At 40.2% G+C, this 18,592-nt stretch overlaps 1 protein-coding gene across 1 annotated transcript in view; it reads right to left on the reverse strand.

Moving 5' to 3' along the window:
• Positions 1 to 17,129, reverse strand: part of sh3rf1 (SH3 domain containing ring finger 1) — a 31,580-nt gene extending 14,451 nt beyond the window's left edge. Inside the window, 4 exon segments of the mRNA XM_040040610.1 lie at positions 3,520 to 3,615; positions 4,111 to 4,447; positions 15,732 to 15,810; positions 17,120 to 17,129. Coding sequence (XP_039896544.1) covers positions 3,520 to 3,615; positions 4,111 to 4,447; positions 15,732 to 15,810; positions 17,120 to 17,129 — 522 coding nt within the window.
• Positions 17,130 to 18,592: the final 1,463 nt, after the last annotated feature.

The raw sequence follows: 18,592 nt of genomic DNA on the forward strand, positions 1-18,592 counted from the left end.
TATTGTCATGGGAAGTCTCTCTTAATGTATTGAGTGGAGAGGGTGAGGAAAAGAACGTGCCCAAGTTGGACATACAGTATCACATTTTCAGTCCTCTGTCTCACATTTGTCTAACTTACATATGTCTACACAATTCAATTTAACTCAAATTATTCACCCATAAACACAAGAAGTGAATTTTATACCAATATAGAGATTCTGTATCAGCCTCCAAGAGCTTTGAAAACACGAATAAGCTCCAACGTCAGCACTGTCACCTTTACAGACACAAAAGAGGTTGCTGCTTGTCAAGCTTATAATTAACTAAGACAAAAAAAGCTTTTATGCACTTGAAATTCTTTACAAACTTCCTAAAAACACATTTTTACATATTTGCTTTCATGCAATATTTTGTAGTCCTATTGTCTCACCTGCATCATTTATGAACAGCTGTTCAGCTTTGTGTTAAAAATGCTTTTACATTGTTATTAGTATTATAATGAATTTAGGATTCTTTTATTGGTTTTTAAATCTTTAAATGGTCTGGCACCTGCGTATCTGTCTGATTTGCTGAAGCCCTATGTCCCCACTCGTTCACTCCGGTCAGCTGAGCAGCTGTTGCTCTCAGTCCCCAAATCACGGCTGAAACTGAGAGGAGACCGAGCGTTCTCTATCGTGGCTCCTAAGCTTTGGAATGATCTTCCTCTTCACATTAGGCAATCGACATCAGTGCTGGTTTTTAAATCCGGATTGAAAACGCATTTTTATTCACTGGCTTTTGACCCAGTGGTTGACTGACTTGTATTTTATTGTTTTTGCTATGTTTATTATTTTATCATATTTATTATTCTTATGGTATCTATTATGTTTCTATTCTTCAGCACTTTGGTCAGCCTTGTGTGTTTTTAAAGTGCTATATAAATAAACGATGATGATGATAATCTGTGTTGACTTTTTTCTCTGTCATGTTTTCCTCAGTTTTAACTTCTGTATGTTTTTGATCCTGATGTCTGCCCATCTGAATTTAGTATTCTGGTTTTGCTTTTTTGTAAAAGGACTTTGTGAAGATGCCATATAAATAAAATTAAGATAACTATTATTTTTTCTATATAAAACCAAAACAAGTTCTTAGTTAAAGCCTCGGTCACAAAGGCCTAGAGACCAGTTGGCAACTCCATGGCAACCTTTGATCGCTAGTTTAAAAAAAAAAAAAAAAAAAGCGGATCCCCTGACCAGTTAGTGAGTAGCTGTTTGGGGCTGCTTCCTGTCATGGGATGAAAGCTTGTGCCAACACATTTTAAAGGGTGCAATTTTTACTTTGAAGAAGACAGTTCTCTGGTTCTGGTTTAAATTGCACTTTTAGTTTTACTATCAGTCAGGGAGTAGTTAGCCAGTATTTGCAGACAAATCGGTATATTCCATACAAACTATGACCGACCACAGCAATCAAAGTGATCAGCAATCAAAGAAATCACAAGGACTTTGGCGCAGTACCTTCTTTGTGACCGATTTTACTCAGTGACAGAAATCACCCCCCACAAACCTCTCGCCAACCAGTAGGCAAACAATAAGCATTTTTCCCCCAGTGGCTGGGGGTTACAGGGCAGGGGTCACTGAATGTCTTCCTGGCATGTGTGTCTGTGGTTTAACCAAACTAAAAATAATAAAAAGCAATAATTTTGACAATTTTTCCCTTACAAAACACACTAAAGTACACTACAATATGAAGACAGCCTCTTTACCTTTAGTCAAATTTGTCAACACAATTAGCATTAGGTTTGTGCACACATTTTTTTGACTAATATGTCCTAAGGATGACTTTTAATACATTAAAATAAACTGAACTGAACAAACAAATACTAAATTATAATATTTCTGCTGTTCATGCTACATCTTCTGTGCAGGGGGCTTTAGTCTGAAAGAGTTGATGGTTCAAAGCCAGCTATGAAACCACAGGCTTTTTAACCCTTTCAGGCACCATAATGTATGACTGACAGTGAGGTATAAATCAAAGAAGCAACACTAAAAAGGGTTCAGTTAATCACAGGGTGTGCTTACTTGCTGTCACAGGTTGCCCCAAGCAGCTCTGTCTACTTAGGACATAAAAGCTATGCATTACACTCAGATCCTGTGCAGGTTCATCACTGACATGTCAGCACATTAACACATATACATGCAGGATTAAGAGCAAAGCACCAGGTGAGAGCCCTTCATCTCATTAAATTATAAGGCCAACTTTATAGATTAATTCATATGCACAACTGAAGACGCAAAAAAAGCCCCTGAGGCGATGAAAAAAAAACCTATGACCTAGATATTCACTGGTTATGCAGAGACAAAGAACATTTTAGGTCGCTGTACATTTGCTATGATTCTGCCACTGTTTATGAAACCAGAAAAACGACTGCCTAGCATCGAGGGGAGAAGACAACAAAATGTTCTATTCTGCAGTTTCAGTTGTTAAGATACAAAATGATTTATAGCCTTGGAAACACTGCATTCTGCTTCTGCAAAACCCCCACTCAGTGTAGAAAAATACGAGTATAAAAGGACAGAAAACATACAACAGCAATAAAAAAAAAAAAATGCCAAAACAAAAACAAAAAAAAACAACTGTCACAGCTTTGAAAAACTTGCACAGACTAACCTCAAGATTCTTCTGCAATCTAATTGATGGACACCATGTCTCCACCAAATGCATTTAAATCTATAATGTTTCTATAATAATTTAGATAGATTATTTTGGTGAGTTGCCCAGTTTTGGAGATATACTGACTATAGAGGTGCATGCTTTCTAATTAAACCACAAAACGTGACTTGAGGCGGTCAAATTTCAAAAAACAAAAAATGTCAGCAGCTGTAGACATCATCATCCAATTATCCAAAAATGTGAACAGTTTCATTTAGGAAACTTTTGTTTTTTGCTTCCTATGGTTTACATCTGCTATCAAAAGAAGGTTGAAGAGGGCTAACATACCAGCTCAGCCCAGTAGGTATAACTAATCCAAAATGTACCAATGAAACATCTTGAACACTTAACACAACCACCAGCCTGAACATCTGACACAAAGCAGGATAGATCCACGATTTCCATTTCGTATTATATATTTGGGAAACTGATCATTCTCTGCAAACTACAGAACCCAGTGTGTGGAAATCCCAGCTGCACATAATAAAGTGGTCAATGAGTGCATATTTAAGAGGAGGCAGACATTTGCAGGGCGAGTCGCACCTATTTGATCTTCACGTGAACGGTTTCTTCAAGTGAAAATGAAATGATCTTTCAAGGGCAAAGATTTGCTTAATTCAGTCTAAATTATTCCTAAAGCTTTTACACGAGACTGTCAGTGAGACCGCGACTGTCTAAATCTTCAAAGACGTTTTTAATGGTTCAATGAAACATAAGCATTTCAAAAGGATGCGGAGTATCATACATATTTTGTGAGATATATAAGGAAGGTGTTCAAAGGAACTGATCTTAGTGAGACACCTGCTCCTGGAGCGATTGGTGACACTGTAGAGTCCCGTTAGTCGTCTTACCTCAACATACGAGATGGGGAAAATTCCAATTTTATCTCCCAGCATTCCCTCTGCCCAGTTTTCATCTACTCTGCGGATCACAGTCAGGATATCGTCCTGAAATTCCAGACAGACAGGAAAACACTCATTAAGGATACTGCTAACTAAGAGAGTTGCTCATCCTTGAGGAACAAACACTGAACAGAAATAATGAGGTGGGTGCAAAGTTTTATTAAACGGTACATGCCCACGAGTAAAAACACAGGGGTCATTGTGTTTGGAAAAATACTTAGTAAGCTTATTTAGGTTTTTGCTCATGTGGCACAAACTGATGAAAGGATAAACAGCAGACCATGACCCAACAGCTGGACAGACATAACTGCTTAATTATTGTAGTTAAGACGTTCCTAATTACAGCTGTTCATCAAGAAGTCTGGCTGAAAATCTAAACCATTTCTCTGGGCGTCAACAACCCTGACATTCCAACATACACACAAAACCTGAGTAAATGAAAGCTTAGAAGAAAGAGTGTCACTGTAATGAGAGGTATTTTTGTTTTACTACACTGACCATGTGGCAGAAGTGTGGGTTTGCAGTGCTGCTGCGCCTCACCTTTGAGAAGGGCAGACAGTCCTTGTCGGCCTCTTTATCTTTGAGCTCAAAGTCATAGAGAGCTTTGCACTGAGGTGGCGGCTGTGGCAGCGGCTTAATAACTTGGACAAAGTTGGTGGGGAAAAAGCCGTGGACTCCACCCATCTCACCGTGGTACCAGTTCTCATCCACTTGTCGACGCAGGATGATAATGTCACCCTTGCTGAATTTGAGGTCTCCTTGTTCCTTGCCATCGTAGTTGTAGAGCGCCTTGGCACACGGGAGCTGGGGTACGCCCTGAAAACCGAGGGGGAGAGAAAAGATTGAAAAACTTAGTTGTGGACAGCTGCATATAAAGCTCAATCATTTTGTGCCTGAAGCATGTGTAGGAGAAACTATAACACACTTATATGATGCAAAGATGCAGAGTGACAGGGTTTTCATGAGTCAATATCAATATGAAAGCAAACAGCCAACAAACACAAGTCAGTGTACTGATGACAATGGCCAATTTCTCAGGACTTCCACAGCAGCCAGCAGATATCTAGAGAAGTCATTACTTATTAATGCAAAAACTAAATAATAAAAAACATGATAAAAAAAACTAAATGACATGTATATATGATGAATAATGTGGCAGAAGGACTATCCACAGTTTAAATTTATAATGGCTTGTGTGAATTTTTAACTGACTCTTAAGTAGATGCTAGAAGCATCTTGCATTTATGAGACAGAATACTTTAAATCTTGTTTTCTTACCAAAAATGTGCACGACAGCAACCACAATAGTTATAAAACATAACATTTTAAATGATTATAATTCGAAACAGCTTTTTTAAATTGTCCTGGTGTGAAAACTGAGAGAAGTCATGTAAATAAAATGCCTGTCCAATCCTGTCAAGTCTGACTTGAAATCAGACGGGTTGTTTAGTCTCTTCTGCCCAGTGCTGGAGCCAGTGGGACTACTACTTATCTTTAGGACTACTTATCTTTTTCAGCTGTTTAAGCAGGAAATGGATAGATGGATGGATGTTATTTGTACAATATAGTGAAATTCCATATATGCTCCAAAACATTTCCTGTTGTGTAGTTTTAACATTTCTTTAGTTGGAACAACAAAAAACAGTAAAGAAAAATTAATAAAGTCTGACATTTTAAATGGAAATTGGACAGAATCCACACCAGGACCGTAGCAGTGGCGGACATGTAGCTCACAAGCATGCATTCAGCCCCTACATGAATGTATTCAGGGCTGTAACAAGTTCAAAATAAGGCTGAAGATTGAATTTTGACAAACCTACTCTCCTAAAGGACCATTAATCTGCATGCAATCAAAGCCTGATCAAACAGAACTTGTGGACTACGCATATATTCACCCGTTTATCGAGATTAGGAAAAGCAACAAGTGCTTTTCACACTTATAGTGTGGCCGCGGCTGGTTGTGAGGAGAGAGCGTCTTCAGAAGGCTCAGGGCCCTGCTCGCTTTATCTTGCAGAGGAACTTTTTTTTTTTAATCTCAGCCTGCTAGACCAGAGTCCTGAAAGGCTCATTCAGGCAATGACAATCCAAGTAAAGAGGGACAGCAAGTAAGGGGGAGAAGCAGCATAGAGGATAGAGAAGCATCAATGTTCTCTATTCAGGATGGGTGTCCATGAGGAAGGCTTCAGTCCAGACAACCCCCACCATTTATCATGCTGCTCCCTTTGGAGTGATCAGAATCACAAATGCTATGTAACAGACTGGAAAAAACTGATAGTGTAAAATACACAGAGTAGAGCCTGCAATGAAGACTCAAGTAGATACAAGAGAGTGAGGGGTTAAAAAAGCAGAGTTTGGAGCTCTGCAGTCTTGTTAAAAACTAATGAACTGTTTAAAGCCTTAGTGGAGAGTAAAAGTACAGAGTGAACCATGATGGTGAGCCAGGGTGACATTGCCCTGCTGCAGAGAATCACCCAGCCTGAAGCACAGAGCCAATCGCTCTCCGACTCTGCTGGTCTAGCCTGTGGGAGACAGAGAAAGGGGAGGAGCGGTGCTGCAGCCCCCTGCACACTGCACTGGAACTGGGCCTCCTTTCAGGGGGAAACAGGGCTTTTGAGCCCACCCAGGCCTGGCAGGGAGTTTCGTGATGAAAATGCAAATGAAAGTGCAAACTCTGACATTTTTGTTTTAAATGACAGAACAGGTTCAAGCCATACAAAAACAAGTGGATATAATTACATTGTAAATATAAAATGCTTGTCCCCCTCAAACTGGGACAATTGTAACCACTTGTTTGTACACTGAGGCCAGGACTCAATAAAAACCCTTCAGCAGTAGCGCAGTGTCCAAAATCAGCACTCTTATGCAATCGCTTCTGTACACAGTAAAAGTCTTTCAACATGCTAATAAAGTACAAAAACTCTACTGGAAAGAGGCTCATTGAAAGCCATGTAAATTTCAGATTTTCCAAATAATTCCATCAATCTGGACCATTTTAAAAAAATGCATAGATAAAATAATAATATGGTCAACGGACCTTAGCAATGGATGCTTTGTCAGCTTTCTTTTTTTTGATGGAGCTTTTCACTGAATATAACAATAAACTTCATTCATTTGTCCACTAGAGCTGATCGTGCCCACTCAGGATAACATTCGTGATTTGAGCAAACACAGAAGTAGCTCTCAGTTCTGAAGAGAGTTTTAAAAACAACTTAAAGAAGATTTAAAGAAGACAAGGCCGAGAGGAAGACAAACGCAGGAGAGGCGTGCAGTCAACTTTCAAAATAAAGGAACTGATGCAGACGAAACGCAGTACTTCTGAAGCAATCCTGGCATGATTTTAAAGCAGAAAACAAACCCGCGACACACATCAGGGGTACTTCCTTTACCACCAATTTGTGATTTCAATCTCCCCCTCATGCCTGGTGAAAGGAGGCACTCTTATTCCAATTTCTACTTCCATATTTGTATTTTTTTTTTTATTCTACTAGAGTAGCGTTAAATGATTTCAAGTATAGAAAAATGTTCATTTATTTTATAATGCACCCACTTAGTTCATCATCTCCCAGAAACAAGCTGTTGGAAGCTAGATGCAAGAGTGTGCACAAGACTGTCTTAAACTGGGGGTGGGGACTAATATCCGGTGCGAATCCATGGAGACAGTGCTGTTGTTTCTGCAGGAGACTTTCATAAAGAAGCACCATCAACCCTGACCAAACATCACCCTGGAGAGCACAAGAAGCTTCTAACAGGAACATATGGCGAGCTAAAGAGCGTCAACCACATGAATGCTATAAAAAAAAAAGTCTCTCTCTCTCTCTCTCTCTCTCTCTCACACACACACACACACACACACACACACACTACATAAACACACAAGTGCACACAAATCGTTCTCATCTTTATTGCTTTTAACCCCTCCCTGGGGGCAGGATGGGAAGTGTACATCTCTGGATGAATGTTGCTGTGGAAAAAGCGCTGTCCTGATTTCAAGCTCAACTGCCAGACAGCCAAGAGAACAGCCATCTACAACACAGGGTCAAATCAAGTCGTCTTTTTTTTATTACAAGCCTTCAATTGTTCAACATCTGCAGTGAAAGTTTATAGAAGTGATTATACAGCAACAGCAGCCACTGTCGTGTTGCTGTAACACAAGGTCGCTACTCTAAGAATACGCAGATGGCTAATGACTTTTAGCCTCTTTAAACATTTATAATCCATGATTACCAACAGCAGCAAAATCCCCCAAAAAGCTAAAGAGATAGTTTGCAGGCCACAAGACATTTGAGGGACATTAATTTTTCAACACCAAAAGCACTAAGAGTGTTACTTAGAGACAATTTAATACCACCCAGCTGCTAAATTTCAGCTAAAATAGTAGATAAGTGGTGTGGTGAAAGAAATATTTAGGTTTGCAGACACCGTATAAATAATTACAGTATGAGCACTGAGAAAGCACAAGTTACACCAGGCAGCTGTTTCATACCCCCATTAGACCACATTAGGTTGTTAATACTTGTAGTAGTTGTTATTGCTACCCCAAAACAAAACTTAAATAATAATTTCTGGTGAACAAAGCACCACTGCAGATTATAAATAATTAAAAAGAAAATGTAAAGGCCTGCATTACAGAGGACATCTCTTGGAACTGAGGCTACAAGCTCACAGGCTAGCTTTCAATGTCAATCCCACAGTAAAGCCCACTCTACTCTATTATCGTTTTTGAGTCTAGTGGGATCATAATTTACAAAATAACATTATGTTAAATTCAATATGACTTGAAATTGCCAAATGAAACCATACATTTTTGTAACTATATTTTTTTAAACAACCAGGAGTGCTCGCCACCTGCTGGTCAGTGTAAGAAATAAAGGCTTGAGGTTTCACTTTTCAAACCCAGAATCTGTTCTCTTGTGCCACTGAATTTTAGGCATTTTATGGGTATTTTTACAATGACTGACTAACTAGAGTCACAGTTTGCACCAGTCCACTGCGGTTTTATGAATTCATATTTTCTTCCATTACACTTTTTTTTTTTTTATCTGAACTGGAAGGCATGCAAACAGGCACAGGCAACTAGCTAAATCAACTTATGTGGGAACTGCTCCAAGAAAAAAAAAGTCAAAGGAAAAGAGCAAAGGAAAAAGGGTGTCCCAGTGAAAAGAAACTCAACTTGAATCCTCAGGATCCAGGTAACAGCAACATTACTAACGTGAAACAAGACTCAACTGAACTGGAAGGTAAAATTCGCTGCTCGATTTGTAAAATATATGGTGCCGAGGTGACAGATATATGGAGAGCAGCAATGGAGATACGGGGGTAAGATGCTAATGCAGCTCGATGAGATTAACATTAAGCAGGGAAACGGATAAGAAATTGTCATAGTTAAAAGTAATTGCCAAAAGAACAATCAGACACAAAAGTAGGACTTGTGGTTCCTCCCCAGTTTTCAAACATGAATGTTATAGTGTGATGTATAAGCAGTAACAAGTGGGGAAAAATTGCACTAGAAGCTGTGAACACTAACCTGTGTTTATACACTGGAAAGCAGTACAGACAGATCAGAGAACGCGAGAGAGCCAAGCCCAAATGTGCAGAGCATCAGCTGGTGTGAGCAATAACTCTTGTATTGCAGATAATGCAATTAGACCTGTGCACTAAAGGGATTTAGCTGTTATAGTGTTCCCTTCCACAACACTGGATTATAACTGAATTACTCGAGTTTTACTCTACAGCACAGCAACACGTCAACAACCAGCGAGTAGGCAGGCATAAAATGTATGCAATGTCATGGAGGAAAGACTAGGTCATATGGGGATAATTGTACTAACAGCTTGCCTTTACACATGCCATGTTTGCAAGAGACGTTTTAAAGAAAATATAGCAGACCTTTCTGTGAGACTGTTGCACATGGTTCCAGCACACTGTTAAACTGTTATGACGAAAAGGTTCATGCAATCAACCACCTCTCCAAAATAAAAATAAACTCTGAACATGATCAAACGTACTGCAGGGTTTTTCCTGGCTCAGAATCGCTGTTTGGAGGGTGTCTACCCACAGCTGCGAGAATAATTGTCCACATACACTACAGGCAGTGAGTTCAGCATTTCCCACAGAATTAGGACTGTATTCGAGGAGGTAACGGGGGGCACAGGGCACTCATGCATTAGCACGTGTGAGCACTTGAGAAAGGTTTTACATCTGTGCTTTTCTAAAGCAGTTAATAAAGAATACACTTTGTGACAATAAATAATAGAGAACCAAATAACTGCCTCTTCACTGAGTTTTCTCTTTCCATGGAAAGACTCAGACTCCACCATCTTGAGCTGTAGACGGTGACGGCACTCTTTGTTCTACTCTTTAGCCTTGATGAGTGGCATATGAATGAACCAGTTCTCCACCTGCTGCAGGTTCTGGTTAGATTGGTCCACCAGCTTACAGTAGAGAGAGGAGGGACTATGAATGCCAGCTGCAGTTCATTAGAGCTGAAGATCATCCAACAGCAGACAGACAGATGACGAGAAACACCTCAACAAGGACCTAGCCAGCCAGGTAGCAGGATTTAAAACAAGAGATGGGAAGCTAGATTGTTAGCAGTGCCAAGACTTTCAAAATAAGAGCAAGGGGTTTGCCTACCCAAGTAAGGTCTATATGTGGGAAACATGTACTTGACAAAAATAAACAAAACAGTTACTTTTGAACATTTCATAAACAATAATGTCTCTCATGCTTTAGTAAATGCAAAATGTAACAAAACTTATTGATAAATGATTAATATTAACCAAAAAAATCCTTTATTTTTGGTTAATACTGATTATTTTGTAAAAGAGTTTTGTTTTGGGTTTTTTTTTCAACACAAGCTACACTCGTTTATCGCGCATGTACGTATAAACAGAAACAGACAAAAATAGTTTGTACAATTAAAAAAAACTGTTAAAATAAGGACAAAACATGAATCAGACAAATACAACTTGTTACGGCACTATAGTTGTTCAGTTAATATCCTCCATCTAGGTTTGCTTATTACAGAAGTCTACATCATTCACCACTTTATCACTCTGTAATCATACCGAGAGTGACGTGACTGAAGTTCAAGCGAGTGGGAACTTCACCGATACACAGATGTTCTGACTTAGACTCACACAGTATGTGATATTTCACATAGCGGTCAATAATTCCCCAACTATAAATCAATCTTTGAATTGTGTGCAGCTTGGGAGCCAGGGAACTACTGTTGTTAGAAGATTAATCGATTATGAGATCAGAACTAACTTTGTAACATTTGATTATATAATCAAATCCAGCATAATAAGTGAAGGCCTAATTACAAAAATAATTTTATTACATCACTGAAGTAGAACGAAGGATTTCCCCTTTGGTTTTCTTCTCGTAACTACATTTTGGGGTTTCCGGGAATTTCTTTTTGCAGGAAAAATTCTACACTGCGTAACAACTGCTTCTGTTGTACACAATCTGTGTGTACAGCTGCAACATCAGGGATACAGGTAACTTTTGCTCTGTCAGCAGTCCAAGGGTTATGTGTAACCACAGCAGACAGAAACCTTTACCCCCTATGTGCAAGTGCCAGACATTACTCCACTCCCATATGGGCACCTCCAGATTCTCAGCAGGAGGTGGAAGAATGAGCAGAGGGGTACTACTGCCAAAACTGTGTGTGTGTGAGGGGAGGGGTGTGGGGAGGAGTGTGGGGGTGTCTGTCCGTCTGGTTTGCCCAACAAATATTTCAAGGCCAAGACATGTCAAGCGTTCTACAAGAGCAGCACAGGCTCCATCTGCCAAACTGACCAGGTGGTCATAGGACATTTGTTGTTCATCACCAAGTTGCTGTTAAGTGAAGATCTTGCCACCAACGCTGCAGCACAAGCACTGACACATGATGGGAGTGAAAAATTCTCAGGCCATCTTGTTTCCATTAGTTTAAATTGATTCCTAAAGGTCTTTTTAATGACCATTGCAGAGTGGGCTTTTATCACCGCTTCCGCATAATGTCTAAAAGGCTAAGAGTTTCTTGGCATGAAATGCAGAAACAAAAAAAGAGGGGCATACAAAGGGCAGTGATGTCAAGCTTATGAAAGCCAGGAACGAGAGATGTTAAAGAGCCAAGATGTTAAACAAAATGTGCCAAACACACGGGTGAGCAATCTGATCCAGAAAATCTGAAGCTGTTAGTGTTATAAACTTTTTGTCCTAAGATTTATTTTACTGCACATTTCCTTTCAGTGTTTCCATGGACTGTGCGTTTTAAAGGTTTCTTCCAAATATTAAATGCTTATTGGTGGCACCAGTGGGTCTGTTTTCATCCTAAAAAAAAATCTTGCGTTTACAGCTCTTCTGAAATTGCCAAGATCAGCTGACTGCTATCAAAGTAACTTACACTTACACTACAGATTAAGTTAATGGCACACACATTGCTTTTCACACTCCAAGCTAGAAAAAGTACCCGACTTTAGTAACCTGTAGAGCCTCCCTGAGCAAAGAGCTCCATTAGATGTGTCCTGTAGCTTCTTATGGTTAACAGCGATCATTCCTCAGACGCAGTTGTTTCAGTTTAATATTTCTGATATCCTGATGAACAGCTCTCTTTACGTCATGTGGCATAATTATTTTAATCCAGGTCAGGACTCTGACCTGGCCATTCAAAAATATTAATTTCTTCTTTTTCAACAACTAGTCGCTGATTTACTCAGGTGCTTTGAGTCCATGTCTTGTTATGTGCTTTTTCAACCACTCCTAATCTTCCGATGACAGACAGCTGTCCTGACATTATCCTGTCAAATGTGTTACATAAATTCAATTTAATTGTTCTCTTGGTAACAAAAAGACAATCATGCACCGATGTAAGAAAGTCACTCGAAATCTTGATGCTCCCTCTACCTGGTGTGAGAAGGGAACACTGTCACAGAAGAGTTGTTAAATAACCTGGTAATCTTTTGCAAACACGAAATGTACTCCAATGTTTTATACTCAATGTTCAATACTTTCTTCATGGTATCCTTACATTAATACTACTTCCATTCAAATCTTTCTTATACTAGACACAAGTTGCAGAGACTCCTGCAGGTGTCTTGCTGTTATTCATGAGTTCTTTTTCAATTCTTGCAGGATGGCACATTTTGTTCTATGTGAGATCTTTTTAGGACGCCCACTATAAATGAGAGTCCTGAAATTCTTCCATCTGTAGTCAATTTGTCTCCTTGTGTATGGATGAATTGATGCGTATCCATGCTCAGCTTTCTGCGTCTCTAAAACACTTCATTTAAGCTCCATTGAAGGTTGTCATTTAGGCATGGTTCACACCAAGCACTTGCTTTCAAGCTTTATTGAAGTTATTTGTCCGTAACTTCAATTTGTATGTCTTTATTTATAGAGAGGGACATGTCTACAAACCTAAATCTGCACTGATGCACAATGACACACCTATCAGAACCATTGCGACACCGATTGCCACATCTGGTGTATAGATGAGCCTGACCGATTCACATTTTTCTCTAACAAAAAAAAAGAACCAAGAATAGAAACTGCTTGAAAAAAAAAGCTAAAAAACAGAAAAAAAAGAAAAAAAAAAAAAAAAAAAAAAAAAAAAGAAAGAAAAAAAAAAAAAAAAAGAAAAAAAAAAAAAAGGGAAGTAAAAAAAAAAAAAAAAGAAAGAAAGAAGAAGAGGGGGAGAAAAGAAAAGGGGGGGGAAAGGGGGGAAGAAAAGAGGGGGGGGGAGGGGGGGAGAAAAAAGGGGAAGGGAGGGAAGGGGGGGGAAGGGGGAAAAAAAGGGGGAAGAAAAAGAGAGGGAAGAGAAACGGAAAAAATGTAAAGGAAGAGGAGAGAGAAAAAAACCAAAACGGTGAAAAATAAGTTCAATAGTTGAGATTATCGATGAACCAAACTCATGTGCAACTCATCAAGGCTGTGCGTAGGGTTAATAGGCGTAGAGGGGAATTTAGAGACAAAAGGTGGGACCTCGGTCACCGGCATCACTTATAACACCCATAAAATGATGCAATCGGTGTACGACAATGGATTCCTGAATAGGGGGGAAGAGGGATCAGCAGGAGAAGATGTAGGGGGGTAGACATGGTCACCATCTCTCATAAAAAAAGACGACAAAAGGGAAGTGACAGACAAAATACTTCAATCAAAGAGTGAAGAATCACAGTGCTTGGGGGGAACCAGGAAGAAAGAAAAACTGCAAGAGGGAGCTGGAAAGGAAGATTTTAGAGACGCAGAAAGACGGAGCACTGGATACGCATCAATGCATCCCAGCACAAAAGGAGACAAATGAAGACAGATGGGAAGAATTTCAGCTCTCATTTTAATGGGCGTCCACTAAAAGAACACCCCTCACTAGACAAAAAAAGGGTGACATATTGAGAAGCGAAAGAAGAAGGGGGAAGAGAAAATAAAGAAGAAACCGGGGTAAGAGTAAGGAAAAATGGTGGACTAAGTAGAAGCACGGAAAAGGGACGGGAGGGTTCATGTTAGGGAAAGAGACAAGGGGGGGAAAAAAAAAAAAAGAGGGGAAGGGGGAGAAAAGGGAGGGAAGGCGGGTAGGAAGAGGACCAAAAAGGGCGGGGAAAATCAGGGGGAAAGGGCGAACGGAGAAAAACAAGTAGAAGGGAGAAGCAAGACTTTCAGGAGGAATTAGGCGAGGCGTGGAGGAGTGCGGTGGGGACAAACCAAAAGCGGAAGGAAAGTGTGAAAAAATTGAAGGGAAAAGGGGACCGGATAATGTCGGAGCTCTGTCCTCCTAATAGGAGAGCGACGGGGGGACAAGAAACAGAAGAGTGGTGGAGAGAAGACAAGTTGACAGAAGAGGCTGCGGGGGGAAAGCGAGTAAGTAGGTGTTGAACGAAGAGGAGGTCCGATCTGGGGACAGGTACAATGAATACGACAGGTGGAGATAGGAGGTAAGAGATATAGAATGGCAAAAAATGCGATGGATCTTGACTAGTTAATAGGGGAAGAAGGCAGGACAATCTCTGAGAGTACCGTTGAGTACGGGGACATAGCAGTTAATAAGTATGGTAGATTTGTCTATATGGGTGTTGAAACATGCGGAGGAGTAGGAGATGGGGGTCGGGTTGCGTTGAAGTTTGAGCCAGATTGTCTGGGAGGAAGGAGACTCTGACCCGAGCAACAGTTTTTGAGCGATCTAACCACCACTGGTGCACACACACATCCATTATTTTTGGATAAACCCCTCTTATCAATTCCCTATCCCTTGTAAACACTTAGAGTAACTTTTCCCGCTACACTATCTATTACACAAATTTTATAACACTAAAAACATCCTTCAGGATTATCTTCTTATCAAGAATTGCCTCCGCTCTCATTTTTTTATGGACACGGCACTTTTGGTTTAACATCTGTGCGAACCGTGCTCGACCCACTACCATTCAAAAAACAATCCCAGCTATCTTTCCGCGGCTTTAACATAGCTTTTAACAATCACTTCGAGCCCTTTCTGTTTACTGCCCACTCCTTTTATTGTGTTTCTTATACTGCATTTATCTGGCCAAGAAAACTCTTAGCCTTTAGACATTGTTCGTAACAGCGGTAAGTAATAAAAAAGCACCACTCCCTGGCAATGTCATTAAAAAGAGAACCTTTAGGAATCAATTTCAACTAATGGTAAACAAGATTTCCTGAGAAAATTTTTCACATCCCATCATGTGAGTCAGTGCTTGTGCTGGGCAGCGTTGGGGCGAAGATGCTTCACTTAAAACGACAACTTGGTGATGAACAAGCGAAAATGTCCTATGGACCAAAAACTGGAAGTCAAGGTTGGCAGACGGAGAGGCCTGAGGCTGAGCTTAGTAGAACGCAGTGACATGTCTTGGCGCTTGGAAATATGTAGATTGAGAGGGCAAAAAACCGAGATCGGAAACAGCAACCCCAACACTCCTCCCCCACACCAACCTCCACAACAGAAAAGACACACAACACAGATGTGTTTAAGGGCAGTAGTACCAGACCGCTCTCATTATATTATCTTTAAAAATTTCCACCATCCCCTGCGAGGGAGAATCTGGGAGGTGCCCATCTGGAAGTGTAGTAAATGTCTGGCCTTGCACATAGGGGGGAAAGGGAGTCTGATCTGCTGTGGTTACACAATAACCGAGGGCTGGACTGCTGCCAGAGTCAAACTTTACCTTATCCCGGGGTTTGCAGCTGTACAACCAAAGAGGGTGACAACAGACGCAGGGGTGAACAGGCAGTGGTAGAATTTTTCTGCAAAAAAAAGAAAGGACCGAAGAGAAACACACAAAAAGTGTAGATTACGAAGAAAGAAAAAAACCAAGGGGAAAAAATCCTTGCGTCTCTACCGCTTCCCGGGAATGCTCTAACAAATAAGCATTCTTTTAGCTCATTCAGGCCCCTTCAACTTCAAATTACATGCTGGACTTTGAACACTTAGGCTCTAATCAAATGTCTAGCCAAGTCAATAGTGCCTCTGATCCCTCCATACCGACTTACTCCTTCTAAACCACACAGTGTATTTCACCCCTCTGGGCTCCCAAAAGCCACAAGGTCACTCAGCCGCTCTGAGTTATCAGTATTGCGGGAAATCTACTTGACCGGCCTAATGCTGAAATCAGCACCCAAACGAGCATACCTGTTTTGGGTCCCTACGTCCGAGCCCCCTCTGTGCTATACCTCGGCCTGGAAGGGTCTCCCACCAAACCACTCGCACACTCCATCTCCCGACACACTTCAGCTGCAGACGTCAGATCTCGGTCCTGATGAATACATCATGTGAATACAACGTTGGGTGAACGATGTCTCCATAGACTTCTGATGAATAAGCACACCTATCGATGGCGATTGCTATTAAACGGGATACACCTATAGTGCCAGTATAACACAAGTGTATTTGTCTGATATCATGTTTTGTCCTTATTTTAACAGTTGTTTTTTTTAATTGTATACAAAACTATTTTTGTCTCGTTTCGTTTATACGTACATGCGCGATAAACGAGTGTAGGCTTGTGTTGAAAAAAAAAACACCAAAAACAAAACTCTTTGTACAAAAGATAATCAGTATAAACAAAAACGAAAGAAGGATTTTTTTGGTTATGATGGTAATCAGTGTATCAGAAGAGTAGGGGAGTTAAGAGTACATGGTGAGTTTACGAAAGCATGAGAGAAACAACAGAAAAAAAACCATGATTGTTTTATGAAATGTTCCACAAAGCTCAACTGTCTATTCGTGTAATCTCCGTCTAGAAGGCGACTCCAAGTAACACTGTTACTCCCCCCCCCCATGCTATAGGACCCCCAAATTACATTGGGATAGGCCCGACACCCCAGTGCTCGTAAGTAATCTGCAAAGTCTACATGGCACTGCTAAACCAAATACTAGCTTCCCCCCATACTCTTGTATTATTAACAAACAAAAACACACCGAAAAAAAGCAAATCCTGGCTACCCGTCAGCGACCGTAGAGCTAGTCCTTTGCAGAGTGAGTGAATCATCTCAAAATCAACCTTCGGGACATCACCGACTCCACGCACACGCACAACACCAGCCAAGCACCCACCCGTGGTCATGTCTGGCGGGTGGATAGATTGCAGCGCAATGAAAGATAGCAGCTGCATTCCATAAACATAGTGCACCCAAAATCCTCTACCATCCTACTCTTGCTTGAGTCTGACGAAACAATCGAAGCCAGAACGCTGCACAGGTGGAGACCTGTTTCTTCATACGGCTCCCCACAAGACATCAAGGCTAAAAGATGATAGAACCACAAACAGAGTGCCCGTCACAGATCTACAGCTCAGATGGCGTAAGGACTCTGAGTCTTTCACACTGGACAAGAGAAAACTCAGAGTGAAGAGGCAAGTTTATTTTGTTCTCTATTATTTTATTGTCAAAAGTGTAGTCTATATTAACGCTTTACTAAAAGCAAGAATGTAAACCTTTCTCAATTGCTCACACCTTGCTTATCATGCGTTCCCTGTGCCACACCCTTTAGCCTACCGCTCCGACACACATTCCAAGACTCCTCTGTTTTAACTTCTGCCAACCTCACTAGACCACTGTACAGTGTATAGAATGGAGACCAAATAAATCAAGTATCTCACATGCTGTGTGTAGACCACCCTCCACCAGCGAGTCTGACCATATTAATAAAAACCCGACAGGTGAAAACGTTCGAATGGGTCAAATGATTCATGAGACTTTATATTTTTATTCTGGAGAGGATGAGTTGATTGCCTAGAACCTTCCTTTCACGTACATAAAACAGTAGTAAAAAACCACATTGTGCTGGGCAAAGATAAAGACATGTGCAAACATCTCACAGGAAAGGTCTGGAGATTTTTATCTTATACAAAAAAACAAACGTAATCTTAGGCAAACATGACAACCGAGTGATAAAAAAAAGGCAAAGCATGTTAAATAAACAAGTTAATCCCCATATGGACCGATATTCTTGAATCCCTCTCCATGACATTGGCATACATTTTATGCCTGCCTACTCGCTGTTTGTTGAGGGTGCTTAGAAAAGAAGATGACTATGTAGAGTAAACTACGCGGATTAGATGCTTAAATGTGACCAGGTTGATAGTGTAGTAGGGAAAACACTTTGTTATTATGCTAATTTGTCTTATTGCACCTAAGCTCCTGAAAACACAAGATTGTATAAATATGGAGTTCCTTATGAGTTAATGCTGTATTTTTGTTCAACACCTGTTGCTGAGATGAGAGCCGGTGTTTTAACCCCATATTCATCATATAACTGTAACTTGAACATGTTTTTACAGCCAAAAACCATTAATTTCATAAATGATGAAAAATATATGTGGACCTAGCACCACTCATTCGATTAAGGTGTAAGACAAAGTTTGTCACCCCAGAGTTCTCAGTAGTTTTAAAAAAATGATGATTATTGACTAAATCAAATTGTTAAATATATATATATATATATATTAAAAAAGCTCATAAAAGTTTCATATAAAGTTTCAAATTCCTCATTTTTTAATGACAGATGTTGCAAAAAACTTAAAGACAC

This window comes from Simochromis diagramma, unplaced genomic scaffold (assembly GCF_900408965.1).
Source record: "Simochromis diagramma unplaced genomic scaffold, fSimDia1.1 OVJJ01000026.1, whole genome shotgun sequence".
Classification (NCBI taxonomy): domain Eukaryota; kingdom Metazoa; phylum Chordata; class Actinopteri; order Cichliformes; family Cichlidae; genus Simochromis; species Simochromis diagramma.